We start from the raw sequence: 19,418 nt of genomic DNA, 5'->3' as shown, positions 1-19,418 counted from the left end.
CTGGCAATCACAGCTGTGCGTCATAGTAAAGGGCTGTGAGGGGGGACATGGAGGGCAGAGCACGGGGTGTTTATGTGCGTGCGTGTGTTTATCTCATCGTAAACAGGGACAAAAGACACATGCCGTGTCACCGCCTGTCACCGTCTTCTCGTCTTCCCTCAACCGTTCTCACCCCTCACTCTGTTGTTCCTCGTGTTTTTTTCCCATCAAGCCTTGCTCCTGTGCCCTTGCCCTTGTCTTGCGCCCCTTCAACTGCTCCCTGGCTCTTTCTCCTCCGCTATCCCCACCTCACCCCCCCACCCCCACCCCCACCCCACTTGGTCAGCTTGTTAAGCATGTCTCCTAAAGCTGATTAGGTAGTGTTGATCAGCCTTATGTAACACTCACCTCTCACAGGCGTCGCTGCCAGCCAGCCAGCATACTGTCTTTGTGCCTCTGTGTGTTTGTATGTGTGTGCGTGTGCGTGAGATTGAGGGAAATCAGAGAAGAACAATTTGCTTCAGTGAACACTGCATGGAGTATGTGCAGTTGCAACACACACACACACATACAGACACATCCACTCACAAGCTTGTGTGCATGTATTATAATAATGCTGTCTTCCTGGGTCGGAGCCAAGTCGGCGCATGGTCTCACTGACATGAGCATATTTGGCTTCAATGGGGGAATGTGCAGATAATCATGGTCTCCCCAGGTGTATGTAAATGTGTGTGCGTGCATGTGTGCACACATGCTCCTAATGCAGGTTGTGTAGATAATCAGTGCTTATCCCCCAGTTACCATGGGGCTGCCAAGAGAGACCACGCACCTACGACGCTGCAGCAGGGGGCGGGACACACGCGCCAGCAGACACACAGACACACTTGACATGACAGACCGGAGGCATAAATGATGAAAAACCCATCTTTACTACTGCAAGCAAAGCACACAAACACATACACCTAACGCTTGTGTTGTTGTTGGTGCCTGTAAACAAAACCCTGCTCCAGATCTCATTAATGTGGTGGAGCGACTGTGTTAACGAGGCCGTGCACACAGGCGGGTCAGAAAGGTCGCCTCGCCCTGCTCCTATTCTCTGCTCTCCTGGTTTGCTCTCGCGCTTTGCCTCGTGGGAAAGATTAGAATCCTCAGCTGGAGCAAATAAAGCTGGACGTTATGCAAGAGCCCGGGAGAGGGAGGAAGAGAGAGAGAGAGAGAGAGAGAGAGAGAGAGAAAGGCTGATGATGATGTAACTTGAGAGAAGAGCAAAATACAGAAATGAAGAGCAAGAGAGAAAAAGATGAAGAGACAGAGCTACAGAGGTGTGTGAGGGGGCCTTGAGGCATCTTACCTTTCACCAGGACAAGGGCTCCATCACAGCCTGCTGCTGCTGTATGAACCTTACTGTACTATAAGGTGCCAGCCACCGACCTAAACAATGGTAGCCAATCCGCTCTACTGGGCAATGAGCTCAGCAGTAAACACACAGCTGCTCTGCGCTGGCAGAGACCAGTCCTCCACAGTTTATCACATCCCTGCCCCCTGCCACACACAAAACCAGACTACACGATCTAATGTCAATCACAGATTTATACTTGGTTTCATTACGGCCTCTCGGGGTGGGAGTGGGGCTGCGTTGCTGATTGAAGGGCCTGCCAGAGCCAGAAAGGCAATGCACAGTGATTAACGTGATGCAAACTGCGTCAAAAGAGCACAGTCTTAATGTGCAATGTACAGTTTTATGCTTAATGTTCAGTGCTGCAAATGTAAGGCAGTGGACACAGTATCATAATTGAGGCTTAAGGGGTTTTAACTCGTTGTCTGACCAGGTAGACCTGATCCAATGACCACACTCAAAAGCAAAGTGAACCAGCTGCTGTGTTTGTAAAGGGGGAGAAGCAAGGTTGCTTGAAAGCAGCAGACATTCACTTGCACTCGTTCATATAAAAGTGTCACTAACAGTTATGTAACAAATGAGGAGGGAAAAAAAGTGCTATTGAAAGAAGTTTATTTGGTGGCTCCTATCTCACACGAGCACTGCTTGTTGTCACTCGTCACATTTAATTGGTGTGAATGTTGCATTTCAAGTTTTAGAAAGCGACAGGTATGGCCAGACACATGCCCCCTGAGAGTGGGACAAAGGACACCGGCTGAAGATAAGCACAGGAAGTTGCACGTCCACCTTAAACTACTGGTGTTATCTCAAGAAATGTCCTACCTTCACGAAACATGATATGAACATTTACATAATTCAACAACCACCGGTTCAGGGAGACACAGGTCTGTCCGCCACCAACAAAGATAAAAGGTGTGAGGAGAGACAGAGAGACAGGAGGACAACAAGGAAGGAAGTGAAAAGAGAGAGAAATGAATGAGCCATGGGGAAGGAAGTACGTTCACAGAGATAAAAGACTGACTGGCAGAGAGGGCGAGCAATGAACTTTTTCCCTTCCATCAGTATACTGCTTGAAAGGTGTTATGTAAGAGCTGAGTGTAAACACACCGATTACCTCCGCTCGGTGGAACTCATAACATGAGGCACTACCGTACTGTTGGTGTGTGTGTGTGTGTGTGTGTATGGGTGGGAATGTGGGTACATGTGGGTGAACATACAATGGTGACACCTCTCAGTTACATTTCACACACAAAGACTACAACACAGACATTATAAAGACAGCATTCAGGCCGAGTATTGTCCCGCACATGGATTCAAAAGGGCTCAGATCATCCGTCCAAGGTGTAAGGTAGCGCGGGGGTTCCCCATGAAATCATAGCTACACCGGCTTACAGTTACACCTCCACAATAACAATCTGATCTACATACTAACACGACGTCAGACACATACACAAGATCAGAGCACTCGCATGCACTGCTGGTAACGCAGCGTAATTGGACTGAGGAAATATATCAATTACTGCAAATTAATCTTAATTGTGCTATCTTGGTCAAATTATGCTGGAGAGAGGCAGATCTGAATCTCAATCTATGAAATCACTGTAACATGTAACTGATGTCTGTTTTAATACTGTGTACACGGTGGAGACACAACTGAGTGCACACGTAAATGCAATTAGAGCTAAAACAAATTGTCAATCAGCAGTAAATGAAATCACCAGCTATTTTGAAAATTGATTGGTTAGTCATTTTTTTTAAAGAAATATTAAAAACTTCTCCACAGTCTCAGATTCCAGCTTCTCGAATGACAGGATTTGCTGCTTTTTCTCTTTGTCATGTATAAATGTGGCAAACTGAGGATTCTGCAAATCTCTTTCACATTTCATACATAAAATGGTTGGTCGGAAGGTTGAAGGATGCAAAAGAAAATATTATTAGTTGCAGTTGCAGCCCTAAATGAAATTATATGTTTCTAGAGAAAATCTGGTTATTCCATTCGATGTAAACACAAACTATTATCTTTAATATGGTTATTTGCGGTAAGGTTTGTGTTTCTAAAACACCGATTCTGTTTCTAAAAACATCAAACAAACATCAAACTGTCACAGTAGACATGCACGGATGAGGCTTCATTCAGTATTACAAGAGTACATTCCTGTTTGCAGTTTTGGAGTCCAACCAAATTCTAGTAATGACAGGTTATATGCAAAACATAATCTTGGTAAAATGTTGTGACTTATTGCCCAACCCAAAATCATTTAGAGAAACAAGGTTACACATTCTCTATTCACCTCTATACTTTGCCTCCTCTCATAACTAACCTAAGGGAGAGAGTATTGCACAGAACCCGGCTAATACTTGGGCCAGACGAACACAATAACCCGCCAAACACAACACCCACTCACACAGTGAGGATACTAGCTGGGGGCTACGCTGTGTTAGAGTGTGTGTGTGTGAGAGATGTTATGTGCATGTGTGTGAGAAACTACAAAGACCCTCGTGCGTGTTAATGTGCATATGTCCAAAAGCATGTCCCTTAAAATTACAGCTATGGTACTATACTTTTTCTCATTTATTTTGTGCGTTCTCTCTGTAGGCTGTCGTCAAGAGCACAATATTTTGATTGACACGTCTTGGCAGGTGAAAAATGCTGCATTTATGGCCTTGTTTCCAGGGTAACACATATACAAAGTATTGTTATTTACCACGGATCCACATGCTGGCAGTTAAAAACCATGCGCGCCATGTTACAGAAAATATGCTGATAAAATCTGTTTGAGTGCATCCACTCCTCACCCCTTCGTTTCTCATTCACGATTTATGTTCCATCTCTTTAAATAGAGTTTCTTCGCTGCCATAGAGTACCCGAGACGTACACGCTTTACGTGTTAAAATCACAACACAAATGAACTAGATTTGGTTTTAATTAGTGACATGAGTGTCGGTTGAAGAGCTCCGCTGCCCATCTACCAGGCTGAATAACTAAGCCCCTTTTGACCATTTCCTCTTCTTCCATCGTGCTTTCTGGTTCTCTCCCTATTTAGCTCGTCATCTTTCCCTCCTTTCCTCATGCTTTTGTAAATCCCTCTGCATGCTCTTGATCCACTCTTCCCTACTTTCCTTTTCCCTCTCACCCTGTGACTGGTCAGGGGATCTAGCTCACTGTTCTCTTCATCAAAAGCTTAAATCCCCTAAAACAACAATCACTGTGTGTGCGTGTGTGCGCAACTACTTGGTTGTTATGTAATTTCACTGGGCCACATCTGATGCTAAAAATGGACATGGATAAAACTATTGTGACTGAGGGCAGGGCTACTGTACAGAAGCACTGGGGCACACACACACACACACACATATGCACACAGACAGCGGGGGCTGGGCAAGCTGCTTAACCTTGATGTCATAGACCAGGGGCGTAAATTGAAGTTTTTTTTTTTCCTTCACTGATGGCCAGACGTGAAAATGTCCAAACACAAATAATCATCAAAGGCAGCAAACGCACAAACTAAAAACACAGGCTGCGTAAGTCTTTGACTAAAAAAACTACATTAAATCATCGTATGATGAACTGAATAACATAATATTGAATAATCGAAGTAATCCCTCAAGATCACTGCTCATGCTCCCAGTCCCCCTGTGGTTAAACAATTATGGAACAAATGCACATAATATATTCTGCTGAAGTTTAAGGGATTTCCTGAGAGACAGAAGAGAATTAGATGTATGTATGAAGATAGGTGCTGCAGCCAAACATGTGTAGCTGGTTTTAATTGAGGAGTTTCGGCATGTCTGTTGAGACAGGGGCGAGTCATAAGCGCAATCTGTTCGTCTGCACACTGTGTAACTCCCCAATCTGGTGGAAGTTCGGTTTTGTAAAAGGACAGTGGTGCAACTGAGGATTAGTGAAAGAGGAAGCCACCGCAGTAAAACTGTTCAGCTAGAGAGAAGAGGTGCAGCCTACAGGTGTTTACCCAAAACTCTGTCACCGCCTTTGACTACATGCAACACTAACACATGAATTATTAACTCGGACCTCGGCGAACGACCACTGCCACAACTGTCTCAAAATACTAGAGGATGTGCACGGGTCAAGGCACTAAAAGAGTGGATAGTGGTACAGCATAAGAAACTGGCTGGCACATTAGCTTATGGACAAACTCCCTGAGACGAGCCTCTGTGTGTGTCTTAGTGTGTGTGTTTGTGCGTGTTTAGGAGGACGATATGCTATATGATGTGCAGCACTGATGGCCAGCTTTGTCATTAAAGTTTAATCGCTCTGCTTTCCTATAAATACCTTTCCAATGATCCAATGCATTATTCAGTTTCTCTGAGGCCAGCTCACACAGAAACACAAGCAGAGAAACAGACACACTCAGACGCGCACACACACACCTGGAGAGCCAAGAAAATGCCAACGTCCTGGAGGAAGGAAGTCTTAAGAGCATTTAAAAGGACGATGGCCTGTGGGAAAAATAATCAGATGTTTGTCCTGCTGTGAGTGCAATCCACTGCACTTCATCCTGCCGCCCGTGACCAAACATCTTGGAAGGAGTCCAGGCCTCTGTGTTTGTTAAATTGTGTACATGTGAACATATGTTTCAATGCAATGCATCAGCGCTACATGCACTGAGGCAAGCTCGCACTTGATACTAACACGTGGTCTAATAATCGGACTTTCAGCTCCTGTTTGTTTTCAGGTCTTCTTTGACAAATTAACACCAACAACCAGGTCTACTGCTGATACATGTATGTCTGACTGCTTTCTCTATCTGAGCCATTTTAAAAAACAGACAACCATTCTGAATCTGGTCGTCGAGTCGTGTTGGCTGGTAAATCAGGGTGTCCGATGAAAAAGAGAGAAAAGGGTTGGGTGACATGAAGCAAGAGAGAGCAGGAAAGAGGAGGAGGAGGCTAATGGAAGAGGAGCTGCCACTGGGGTATTAGTCCATGGATTGGTGACACAGAAACGATAGTGAGAGGGAGGAGAGGATGGTGGGATGGGAGGGTCAATCGATGCTTAAAAAGGTTTCACTCGCCTACAGGGACATGTGCATGTGTGTCTCCAAATGAAAACACCACGTCACACACACACACACACACACTTCATAGGATGGCTTCATCCGTCTCAGAGGTCACAAGTCCAGCTACAGAGCAGCATTCAGCCAACGGGCCTGTGACTCAAACAAACAAGAGGTAGATTAGCAATCGCTCGGTCTAATTTAAGCTGAGACAGTCCGTGGGTTTGTGTTTCTAAATCTCAAGTATAAAAGAACAGTGCTTACGTATGGGGTTGCCCAGAAGGCTGAAATTAGATCAAGCAGTTGCAACTGATAAAAGGCAGAGGATGTCCTCTTTCCACTTATCTATTTTCCTCACACACACACAACCACAGCCTGCTACTGTTAGCCCTACAGGACAGGGTGCCATTTAACTAACATTTATGTGGTGTCTGTATGTACACACACCTGCAAATAGCCCCGTTGCTCAGATGATCAAAGAGCTGCCTTTCTAGCCATTCACTAAAATATTCACAGTGAGAGTTTACCACACCAGAATCGATCTTTTTCTTTAAAAAAAAAAAAAAAAGACAAAAACGTTTGGAACAGTCTGTTCCCACGAAGACACACATTTTACCGCTGACATGGCATTCCCAGCCAAAGCCCTGCCTTTCAAAATGCACATAACTTTCTCACTCACATACATGGACTGTGATGAGCTGGCTCAAAGTTCAAAATGTGCTCTGACGTACAAAAGAGAACAAGTCTGAACACGGAGGGAGGGACGGAGTGAAACGAGGTAAAGAGACAGCGAGAGAGCTGTAAAAGTGAAAGGCAGACAGGCGGAGGAAGAGGAAAGACTGGTTGAAAAGAAAACTGCAAACGTGATCTTGCATTCCTTACATGGGGTGGAGGGAAGGAGGAGGGGGGCGGGAGGTGAGGGGGAGAGAGAAAGAGTGCGGGAGGGGGAAGAGGGTGACAAGAGAGAAAGTTTTACTTGGCGCCAGCCAGCATTTCAATACCCGACAGCCAACCACACAAACACACGCGCACAAAATATCGACACAATGCAAAAGTGGCTCAGAAGTCCTTTTGGTGACTTCCCATCGTCTGAAATTAGATTAGATATTTGCCCTCCACCCCGGCTCCCTGGGTCCAGCACAGAGGCAGATTCCCAGATAAAAATAGCCAGAGGAACTATTCAAACACTGCTGCCTTTCTGCAGGGAGTGTCTGCTGACTGCACTGGACTTAAGGGGTTAGAGAGGGGTTAGGAGCTCCACTCACCACCTCCCTGAATCAAAGGGCCTGTAGCAGCAGGACAGGCAATCTCTGTCACACTTACACACTTATAGACACCCACACTGATTACATTCAAGTAAGTGTGTATAAATGGCAAAGTCTGTCTCTTCTTCTTCTACAATTAACAAGATAAAATACAACATATTTGTAAGTTTAAACATTCTGCTGAAGTTTCTAAACAAAACACGGAAAACTTCAGTCTCTTCAGAAAGAACAAGAGCCACGGCAGACACGCATGCCTCAAAATCAATATCTGCCAAACTGCAGATACTGTTAATGACTATTACTACAGATATACACAATTTTATGCAAACCAAGAGCAGGCTAAGACTTGCCCACACCAACTGCCTGATTGCCGGTTTAAAGTCTTACTGAATGGCCATGTGTAGTATCTGAAGTCAACTTTTACTTCTACTACTTCTGTTTACAGTACATAGACGATCCCTTCCTATTGTTTCGAACCCCGCCTGGTGTGTACATAAGCAACCGCGCTGTGTGCGAGACTCAGCATGACCAGTATTATTGAGGTTAATCTAAGAAGATTAGAAGTATACATTACAAGACCAGTCGGGGCCGAGCCTTTACCGTTGGCAAAAACAGTCACAGTGGTATACAGAAGCATCGCTTACGGATTACAGGCGACTATACCTTTCATGAGTGTGTGTGTGTGTGTGCAGGTGCGTGTGCACCAAGCCGAGCTAGGTGTTTGTGGTGTGGTTATAGGTGGTGCAGGGGCCCACACTCTTAGCACGAGAGACGGAGGAAGAGTTGGCTTCGTGACTGACTGGCTGAGTGACTAGATGCTGTTGGGGTCTTGACAGCTTACACACTGATTATACTCCATCCAGCAGCGAGGTGACACTCCAGGCTCGAACCTAAAGGACAGGTCATTGTGTTGAGAGGATCCAAAATAAAACCTCTCATCTGGAAGGATCAGAGGTGTAGAGTTACCTGATCTTCGGCTGGTGCGCGTGCATGTCATCAGACTCAGATCAGTTTCAGTGGCGCCGTTGTCAGCAAGAGGCTTTTATACATATACCCACAAGCACCGACGTAGACGCACTTTGTTCACAGGCAGTACCTGTTACACAGCTCAGCTGCCCACCCAGAAAACTCTGTCTCCTACATATACACACTTGATATTCTTTTACAATGACATGCCACTCTGCGCCCCACCGAGTCACCTCTACAACAATGTAGCTCTGTAAACTCCCCATATTACATTACAACACACATGCACGCGCAAACACAAACAGCTGCCGAACAGTGCAGGTCAATCCATGCACACCAACACACCCCACCGCATTCTCAACATGAAGTCTGATACCCGTTAGAAAAGATACCCTTGGTGTGTGTGCGACGTTTTTGGAGCCTGTTAGCATTAATTAAAAAAAAAAAAAAAGCTACTTTCTTTTCTCTAACTTCTCTCTAATAATAGGTTTTACCGTATTTTAATAGCATTGTGCCGTACATTTGATTTATACTGAAGTAGTAAAATGTCGATATGAATGCAAGCATGCCTTTGCAAGCCACTGAGCGAGTGTGTTCAGAGCGGGCTTGCAGAGATAGTAACTGTTGTGTTTTCCCCTCATGTGTAATGCAACACAGCCGGCAACTATTAACCTTCTAAGCAGGAATGTAGGAGGTCCAAGAATTCCAATAAAAAGCAGCAGTGTGTGTGTGTGTCTTCTGTGTATTTGTACTCACAAATACGTTCCTCAAAAGTGTTACAGTTATCCATCAACAGTTCGTCCCATCCAGGCTCATCCCTAACCATTACCATCCCTGACCAATAACCAATAAAAGTCAATATGGGTTCATGCTGTGGCGACAACCAATAGCGTTGCAGTAAAACTAGGCTCAACTCACAGTAAAGATATATGCATATGGCCTGAGGAAACATTTAGATGTGCTGCTGCTGCGTTAGAAAGTGAACTTTAAATGGAGCTCTTTATAGTGGGTAACTTCACAGCCATGCGGCCGATCATACAGGTCTGAGAGGTCGATAATCTATAGGACCCGATGCTCAGATGTGAGGTTAATGCGTGGGACTGTGGAGGTGGGGGTAATGGGCCAGGAGCGGCGCAGGGCAGCGGTCAGAAGCACCCGGGCCGCCAAGGGTAACGCTGCCTTGTTGGCTGTGGTCTCCCTGATCTCCCTGGTCAAGGGCGGCGCAGGACTAATGGTGGGGAGGTCTATTAGTGTCGACTGGCTGAGCACATTGTTCCCTTTGGTCACATTCCTGGCTAAATACAGACATTTCCACAACTGAAGGCCCCTCTCTACCAGAAGTCATTTGTCAACTTAGCATCACAGACGACCATATCAAAACTTTCCTGAAGGGTTGTGGTGACACGGAAATGTGAGCCACGCTATACCGCTGCATGGCAGATGTCATTGTGTGGCTTTAAAAAAGTCAATCTTTATTGAGTTGAATATAATGTAACAATTTATATATATATATATATATATATATATATATATATATATATATATATATATATATATATATATATATATATATATATATATATATATATATACTTATTATACTTACTTATATATATAGTGTAATGCAACCCTGCATTCAGTGTTGGTCCACAGTCCACTTAAGTGTTCTCTAACTCCCAATATGTTCACTCCAGTAATCAAAGTCAATTCTTGGCACCTGATTTAATTTCCCTGCGTTTTCAGATGGAAGATAACCAGCTTTGTTATGGAACATCATCTGTTTCAGGCCCTAAGCATGTTGGCTGAGCCTGATCACAGCAGGGAACTGTCCCATAAACCCTGTTGTAAAACTGTATTGGGATAATGGGAGGTAGTGGTTTTGCTGTGGTCAGCACTGCGAGGGAGTTTTCGCAGATAAGGCTAATCGCTGCGCTTATCATCACAGTGGTTGTGTGTTGAGATTGAAAAGCATATGCTTGCAATCACACACATAAACCCACACGGGGAAAAGGTGAAATGTTTCCTTTTAAAATCCTTTGCTCACGAGCTATATACCCTTTTGTCTCCTGCCCTGCCACATCATAAGGCCAGACTGCCTGTGTGCATTGAGAATAGATGGTATAACAGCTCCATAGCTTGTCAATCACTCTGGGGAAACAGCACGCAGCACAAAGAGGGGAAAAACAACAACCATCATTAAACCAAGTAGCTGAGTGACTGATGAAAAATAGACAAGGATGCCCGCTTTTACCTCACTTTTTCCTTTCACACTGTCACACACTCTCTCTCTCTCTCTCTCACACACACACACACACACACAAGTGCCGTCTCTTCATTTGTCAAAAGCACCACCAAACTATGAGCTACTCCGCACCATTATGAGTACAATGAGAGGTCCCTGGCCCCACAAGTCCACACACAATCAGCCCCAGGGCCAGCCCCACTCCCACCATTGTCCCACACTCCACACACACACACATACAATGGCCACTCCAGAGCCAGGGGTCCCACTATGCAATTCCATCACACAAAGACACACACCAGTCCTTATCCCGTCAGAGAGAGAGAGGGAAAAGAAAGACAGAGGTGGTGGAAGAAAAATTGTAACCCTTGGGGAGGGATGGAGGAAAACGGGTGAAACACAAAAGCCAGAGTGCTGCGTGTGTGTGTGTGTGGCGGGGGTATAGAAGAGACATACAGAAGTACAGTCATTAATGTGTGTGTACATCCAATTGACTATAGAGCTCAATCAATCATTAGCGCAACCTTTGAGCGACACAGCGAGGTGGATATGTGACTGTGTTGTGCAGACAACCACCACCTCGCTGTCTGCTGCTGCTGACTAAGGCAACCTGTTGAATACTTTGCCTCTCCAACCAAACCCCCAGACTTGTCAAACAGTAACAAAGACCAGGTAAACCTCAGTGATTGAAACCAAAATTAAATCGGATACTTTACGACCGTACAACAAAACCCAACACTGATCTGTCAGCAGCAGCAACAGACGCAGTATAACCCTGCCATTTCCTGCTTCATCGCATCAGTTCTCTATCTAGGCAGAAATCATATCATCTATTAGGGCTAATGAAGTGACTGTGGAAAACAGGAGTGCAAAGGATGCGTCCGGTGATGGAGAAAAATGAGGTAAGTTCGTAGAGGCAGCAGCTTATATACCGTATGGGATGTAATCCTACATCACCAAACATCCTGGAAGGGAGATGATTACATTTTTTATCCTGGACATATCCCACTGAAGTATGTTCACTCTAAATGATGGGAGCTACACAGGTTAAGGGTTAAAGCCTGTGTTCTGATTGCAAACGCAGCAACAGCAGGAGATCAGACAGATCAGGACAACAACACAGATTAACCAGTTCAATAATTCAACTATTTAAAGGTGCCGGTTGCTGGATAATGCCTCTAAGACCGAGATGCTATGTTTACCAACTACTGCTGTCTGAGAGGATTAATCGATTAGTGAATTAACATAGAATTGATCAAATGTAATTTTGATAACTGATAAATAACTTGATATAACTTGAGGCACCACAGAGATGTGCTTATCTACATCATGGTAAATAATCTGATCTGAAATGATTAGTCAGTTATTTTAATAGTTAGGTTAATTAAAATTCTTCACCTTCACTGAACCGACAACAAAACACAAACACGCTCCGACTGCATACATTTAACCCGTAACCTTGGCGCAATCAATTTTTAGTGCCTTCCCAGAAGTGCTTAAGCTATCTGCTGCCCCACAAACACTGAGTTGGATGCAATAAAAGGGCTACTTGTGGTGGGATGCGGTGTGTGATGTCATGGCAGCCTCCTCTCCTCGGGGCTGCTGCTAGTAGAGAGTGGGTGTGTGTGTGCAGGAATGTGGAGGGCTGAGGGGCTGAGGCTGGGTGCAGCGGGAGTCAGGAGGGGACAGGGTGGGGGAGGGGAGGGGAACATCCCAAGTGGAAAAGTTTGTCCCACACAGTTTGTCGGTCACACACACATGGCCCCATGCCAAATGCCTACCAGTAAGTACTTAGAAAGGCATCACATTATTCCCGAAGGAAACACAACTTAACATTAAATATGTATATTTTGTTTTACACAGTGGGCCATGCGCAATCATTGACTGTGCTTTAAGATGTTATCCACTACAGGTCCCATGTGCTTAAAGCTTGTTATAGGGCTAATGTTTGTTTGGTGTTTCAATAATCTATTGGAATACAGAGCATAAAGACTTTTAATCTGCTGAAGGTGACATTAAAAACACTTTTTTGTTCTCCAACAGGTCAAATATTCAGTTTACAATTATCCACGACACAGTAGATTAGCAAACCCCCTTATTTGAAAGGATGAATTATGCAAATAGTTGGCATTTCTCATTGCTTTTGCTTCATCGACTATGAAAATCGTCTTTTTTTACGAGCTCCAGTTAGATCAGTTAGATCAGTTATGTCAACTGAAACAAACCAAGCAGGCCTACTCATTGCCGTGTCATGCAGATAGTTCATTACTGACACTAAGAAATAATAAAGTGCATAGCTGGCACAAAGGGTAAGTACTTCCACTTCCTCCTTTCTACAGAAAATTTGCCATGGCTTTAACAGAGAAGAGCAAGAACAAACTTATGCAAGCATTTCAGGAATTAAACACACACACACACACACACACAGACGGACACACACACCTCAGCTGACTACTGGAAACCCCCCCCTGCTCTCACTTCAGCATGCTGACAGGCCAAGTACCTGACAAACGTATGCTCAATTACTAGGTTAATATCAGATTGCACCATGCATACCTGGCTGGGTCCAATCACCTCAACCACCACTACCAGCAGGAGGAGAAGTCTTCAAGAGACTTATCAACACGTCCACATCTCTCAGCCACACACACACATAGACACACACAGCTTCTAGGATTCTCAGTCACTTCTCTGAAAGGTGTTGGATGGTGAAATTAGGTTGTCAGGGTGACACAGAGGATGTCGCTGTAACAACTGTACAGTAGTTTAACCACTTCCTCTAGAATCGGAGTACAGTACTAAAGCTGCACCAGATTTCACTATCTTATCTTGATTAACAATGGACTATTGCACTAATCAGGAAAGCAACGTAAAATAAACTGAATTTTATCTAGTTGTTGTTTTTTTCGGTTGCTGATAATTATCTAGCTTTGTTAATTGATCAGCAGTGTGGACACAGTTAGCTTGGGCGACAACAACCGCGGCAGGTAAACAAGAAAAGACAATGGTGGATTAGAAAAAAAAAAATTCACAGCATGATTCGTGCAAACTTACCACTATCTCCGGGTGTTTTCATTCTCTCTGCTTCAGCTGAGACAGACAGCGAGTGGATAAAGTTTACCAAACTGGGTGAATCCCACAAAGTTGCTTGTGGAAAGGAAAGTCAGTCTCTCGGTCGGCCTCTTCCTTCGCCTCGAGTTCCCGATCTGGAAAACTAGGTGAAGACACACGGCAAACTTTTGTCGCTGCCGCTTCAGCGGCTCTCGTCGCTTCTCTCGAGCCGCCGCGCTCTCTCTCTCGGTCCGTTTCACCCTCCGGGTCCCCGCCAACCGACCAAACCGACCGAAAAGGGCTCGCTTTCCACCGGGGCTGAGCGGTCGAGACCTCGCTGTCTGGTCCTCGTCTCTTGTCCCGTTACTGGCAGCGTTGAAATCTGCTCAAGTTGCGGCGGAAAAACGGCCAACCGTCCCACCGGTCCGGCCGAGCAGCCTTTCTCTCCGCTCCACAAGTTCTCTCGCTAACTGTCCGGGAGCTGTTTACTCCGTCTCAACCGCATCTTCGCCGCTGTTTGACATCTCCCCGCCGCAAAGCTTCGTTACTTCTTTGACAGAAATTAACGTTGGAGAGAGGAACCTCTCTTTCTTTACAGACTTTTTTTTTTTTTTTAGTCCTCCACTCACTCTCACACCACTCAGTGTTACTCTCTCCTCCCCCCGTGCCTCTCTCCGTCCTCAGGGTGTCGTGTTTCGCTCGCTCTCTTCTGCGCGAGGCCCGCCCACACTGACGGGAGAGAGGGAGGGGCGGCGGGGAGGGAGGGAGGGGAGGAGGAGGGGGGTGGGGGGTAACGTGGCGAGTCACGCCCACTCACCACGAGCCGGGGCCTGGGCTGGCTTCACTGCAGCACGCGGCGTTGCCCTGGAGACCGCCACAGCGGGCTGCCGTGGTGACGTCACATCCGAGTCCTACGATTCGAGAGAGGCGCGAGAGCGGCTCGGCTGACGGCGGACCGTTTACGTCAATCTGGGGTTATGGCTCTAATTAGGCCCCTTCATGTTGGGATAATTACACTTATTAAACTGGCAAATTGAATATGAAAGCGTCACTTTGTGATTAACACATAAAACAGGAAATTCAAACTCAGTATTACTGCTTATCCTTATCAAATCAAGTGTAACACAAGGTGCTACATTTGTTTTAAGTGATGGGAATGTAGCCTACTAAAAGAAAAAAGTTCAAACTTTTATTTAAAGGACAGACTTACTGTGTTTTTCCAGGTGTAAGTGTAGTGTATTATACACCTTAACTTTCTTGCTTAAATGCCAGAAAGTAAATGATCCAGATCAAGGTTGTCTTTGTTGATTAGTTGCATTCCTTAGTTTGGAGAAGGTAGTGTTTGGAGTTAGAAACATATATAAGGTCAGAGCTTTGGGCCAGTAGAGAGAGATCTCATTTTGGACCAGAGATGCTCCAGGATTCGGCATTTTTGTACACTGATCTTCTTCTTGTTAATAAACTTCTTTTTTGAATACAAGCAAAGACGTGTCAGCGGTGATCCCATCTTTTCATCAACACATCAATATACCACAATTTTGGCGTCACGAACTTAGACGTGTTTGTGGCTCTTCAGTTTTTCTTCAGCTTTAACCAGCCGGCTCCTGCATCGATCTGGGCTTCTGGGATTCGGCATTTTTGTACACTGATCTTCTTCTTCGTGTCAGCGGTGATCCCTTCTTTTCATCAACACATCAATATACCACATAAGAAAACAATAGTTGCCAAAATGAACACTGAAACATGATGTGTCATTAGTTTTGAATGTCTTAAACTGGAGCATTAGTGAGGAATCCTGGAGGGATGATTATAGCAAGCTAAACCTGTTTCACCATTAATGTGAGCACTTGGTTTGCTTACTTCACTTGGACCTTTAGCCCACTGAACACATGTGATGTAAGAGCACAGTTTGATGCTAGACAAACTGTTTTCACATTCATCTAAAATAAAAGTTTTTCTGTGCCTCAGTTTGGTGTATGTGCCAACATGATTGCTAACACCATAACTAATTTTAAGGGCCAGCTATGGTTCATGCAATGTGAAAACTTTAAACCTCCAGAGCAGCGTGCAAACTTTTGACCATATCTCAGACAAAATAACTGATCACTTTTTGTTAATATTTCAGTCCCCATTTGCATGTCAAGCAAGGCCTGCAGTATGTCATCATGATGTAGACTAGCCTACTTAATGATACCATAACTACTTTGTTAATTCCACATTAAGTGTTACTGTAATTGTAAATGCATAAAGAATTCCCCCTAAAGTGGAAATATTCAAGTGTGCCAGACAGTGTCGTAAAACTACTGCACTGCTATGCCACTGTTTACAGTTTCCACTGTTCTTGATTTTGGCAGCCACAGCAGCCCTAACCCTAGACCAACCATTTTTACCCTTATTTGAATTTCTTCTGAAATACGTGGGCTACAGATCAAAGTAATGTACACCAAGAACCTCTTCATATAAAACAAACAAAAAGAAAAAAAAAAAGACTGTGTGGTTCATTTGAATATGAACCTGCATCCTGTTCTGCTGCCACTTTCTCATGAAGCATCAACTCCCCTTTCCTCTTTTTTACGGTGAAGTCAACCAGCTGTATCTTGCTTTTAATCTCACAATCAAACACACTGCACACACACACACATATAGCCTACACACACGTGTACAATGATCCAGTGTGTGCATCGTACTATGTATGTCCATGTGCATCTCAAGTAGCCTACCCCAGAGCTCAGAGACATACAGTCATGTCATGTGTCCAGATGCTCGATGTGGTTTGATTGTGCGAAAGGGTCTCATGCCCAGACGTGTTTCCTGTCACCTCCAACACACTGACCTTCTGCTTCCTCTTGTGCCACTGATATCAGGCCATCATGTGTTATGAGTGTGCATGTGAGTGGGTGTGGCGTCATACATGGGAGGTGAAGTGCATCTCCTCCTTTGTGCTTTCTTGTTCGGTGGCACCTGCTGCGAGGTGGAGAGAGGCATTATGTGTGTTTTTGTGCATTTTTTTTTGACCATGTTGTTACATCAGTGACACACACCGCTGCCCTGCCTTGTCAACAGGATAAGACAGCAGTAATAAAAACAAAGTAAACAAAGTCCCCTGACAGCAGCAGTGTCCCTCTGGTGTGATTTACGAACAGGATTTCTGCTCCCTTCACTGGCCATTCTCTGTCAGGCTCAGGAAACCCACTCTGCTCTGCCTGATAAGAAACTGGACCATAGGAAAAGAAGAAATAAAAAAGACCCCTTAGAACTGGATGCTGAACCCTCAGGAAACTGCCACATGCCTCGTCTTCTTGTTCTTCAGAGCAGGAAAGCCACTGCAGAGGCCTGCATGTTTTCCTTTTCTCACACGGAGGCTGACAATAGGGTAATCTGACAGTTCCTCTGTTTGTCGCCGTGGTGTGTTATCACCTGGTTTGGTGTGTATCCACCTCGTATCTATCATTTCCCCATGTTTCCCAAAGTCTGTATTTGTGGCTGTGGTGAAGAGCTCTTCAGCATCCCCTGGGTTCTTCACAAAGAGGGAGAGATGAGAGAGAAGAAATCAAAGAGAGGACAAGAGGAAAAGCTCCAGAAGGAGATGAGGGAAAAAAAAAAACTCATAGTCAAATAAGTGTGATTTAGCGATTAAGTGCAGAGTGGACAAATGGCTTTTCCTCTTTGATATTTCTGTGTATTTATGTGAGTGAGTGTGTGCATGCGTGTGCCTGTTGTGACTTGTGTGAGCGTACTCTATTGAAACTCAAGCACAGGAGGTGACATTTACAGACAAATCTACAGCACAGTACATTCTGAACACTGATAAACATAGTGCTTCACTCAACACCCTCCCTCTCGCCCACCCGTGTCCTCCTCCTCTCCTCCTCCCTCGCTCATGCTTTTCATCCACCTCTCCGGTTTTCTCTCCCCCATTCTTTGCTCCTACTCCGTCCGTTATCGTCGTGTCGTCTTTAACCACCCATCTCTCCATATGTCCGTCCACCCTCCCTCACTCTCACACCTCCTCTTGTTCCTCCCCCACATCCTCTCTACCTCTCCGTTATACCTGCATCTCTTTTTCCCTCAGCTCACGCTCATCACTCACTATTTCCTTTACAAGCTCAAGGTTGATGGACTCATTAATCAAATCAATTAAAAGAATCAACAGTGTCTATTTTCAAAGCTGATTATGCTTCAGTAGTTTAGGCTACAAGTTCATGTTGAGAGATATGTTGTTGTTTTTTTTATCCGCATCTCATAAATAAGATTCCTTATTTAATCTGAATACCTGTGTCAAAACTGAAGCTAGACACAATGTGATTTCAAATTTAATTAGAAAATGCCAAGATCTTGTCATCTGGTATAGAAGCACGCAGCAGACAAAACTGGATATTTGTCTTTCACTTGATGCACGTACTGTCTGTTTCATGTTTCTTCTTAACAGATGGTGACTTTTGCAGTGCATTTGTCTTTAATAAAGTTAGAATTAACTCTCTAAATACTAAGACAGACTTTCTGACAGGAAGTTAAATTGTCTTTGGGCACCGTGGCTAACATAAAAAAACTGAAATAAAGACCTGCAACTTATGCAAAAATAGCATCCAGTTACTTTTATTACAGGCATCTTCTTCTGTCACCATCCCCAAATCAACCCAGAACAGAGACCGCTGTTTCATAACTCCCAGGACCATTTCAAGTATGACTTTCAACTTTCCAACAGTTCTTCATTTAATTTGTAAGCACGCAGAAACATAATGGGTCTCTTTGCTGCAGAAACATATTTCTCACAGCTACGTCTTGGCTGCGTATGAACGTGAATCTCGACACCTGCAGCAAAAAATGTTCACATATTATTTATTTAAATTGTCACATGCATTTGGCCATTACTTGGCAAGTGAGCCTGATGATGTGCTTGACAAATGGAGAGTATCACAGAGGAGCCTTGTCCTATTGGTTCCACATCATCCGTAACTCCCTCTATCTCCCATCCCGCCCTTTTTCATCCACTCGGTGCTTTATGTGACTCTGTCCGTTCCTAATCAGAGTGACAGACAGACGCTCTGGAGAGAAAGACGGAGAGAATGAAAGGGAGAGCGCAGAGTTTGTCACTGGAGTGTTTGTGTGTATGTGAATGCTCACAGTTGGGTGGGTGTGGGTGTGAACATCCCCAGATATCTTCCCTATATAGATTCAAACCACTACCCACCCCCCATCGTCTCCCCGCTTCATCTTAACATGAGCGAAGTGATGTGTCATCCCAAGTAAGACTGGACGATATGACTGTCACAACTGTTAAAAAAGTTAGTGTACAGAAGCTCAAGAGGGTCAAAAACCACACCGATTTCCTTTTTAATGGCGCAACTGCATAACATGTCATCCAGTCAGCATTAATACACACGCACACGGGTCTCCTCTACTCTGAGCCTCTATAACACAGATGGCTCGACTCAGTGTAATTACCATGGACAATGGGTGTGGTAGCCCACTAACCAGTGCCACCACAGGCAGTGCAGACA

The 19,418-nt window shown here is 44.7% G+C and overlaps 1 protein-coding gene across 1 annotated transcript in view; it reads right to left on the bottom strand.

Annotated features, from left to right (window-relative positions):
• erfl3 (Ets2 repressor factor like 3) overlaps window positions 1-14,574 on the bottom strand; it is a 46,437-nt gene extending 31,863 nt beyond the window's left edge. The window contains exon 1 of the mRNA XM_083989840.1: window positions 13,921-14,574. Within this exon, the coding sequence (XP_083845966.1) occupies window positions 13,921-13,942 (22 nt within the window). The 5' untranslated portion in view covers window positions 13,943-14,574. The remainder of the gene's footprint in view (window positions 1-13,920) is intronic.
• Between the last annotated feature and the right edge of the window lie 4,844 nt (window positions 14,575-19,418).

This window comes from Trachurus trachurus, assembly GCF_905171665.1.
Source record: "Trachurus trachurus genome assembly, chromosome: 16".
In the NCBI taxonomy this organism is placed as follows: domain Eukaryota; kingdom Metazoa; phylum Chordata; class Actinopteri; order Carangiformes; family Carangidae; genus Trachurus; species Trachurus trachurus.
Note: the sequence above shows the minus strand (reverse complement) of the source record. Positions and strands in the feature narration are given on the sequence as shown.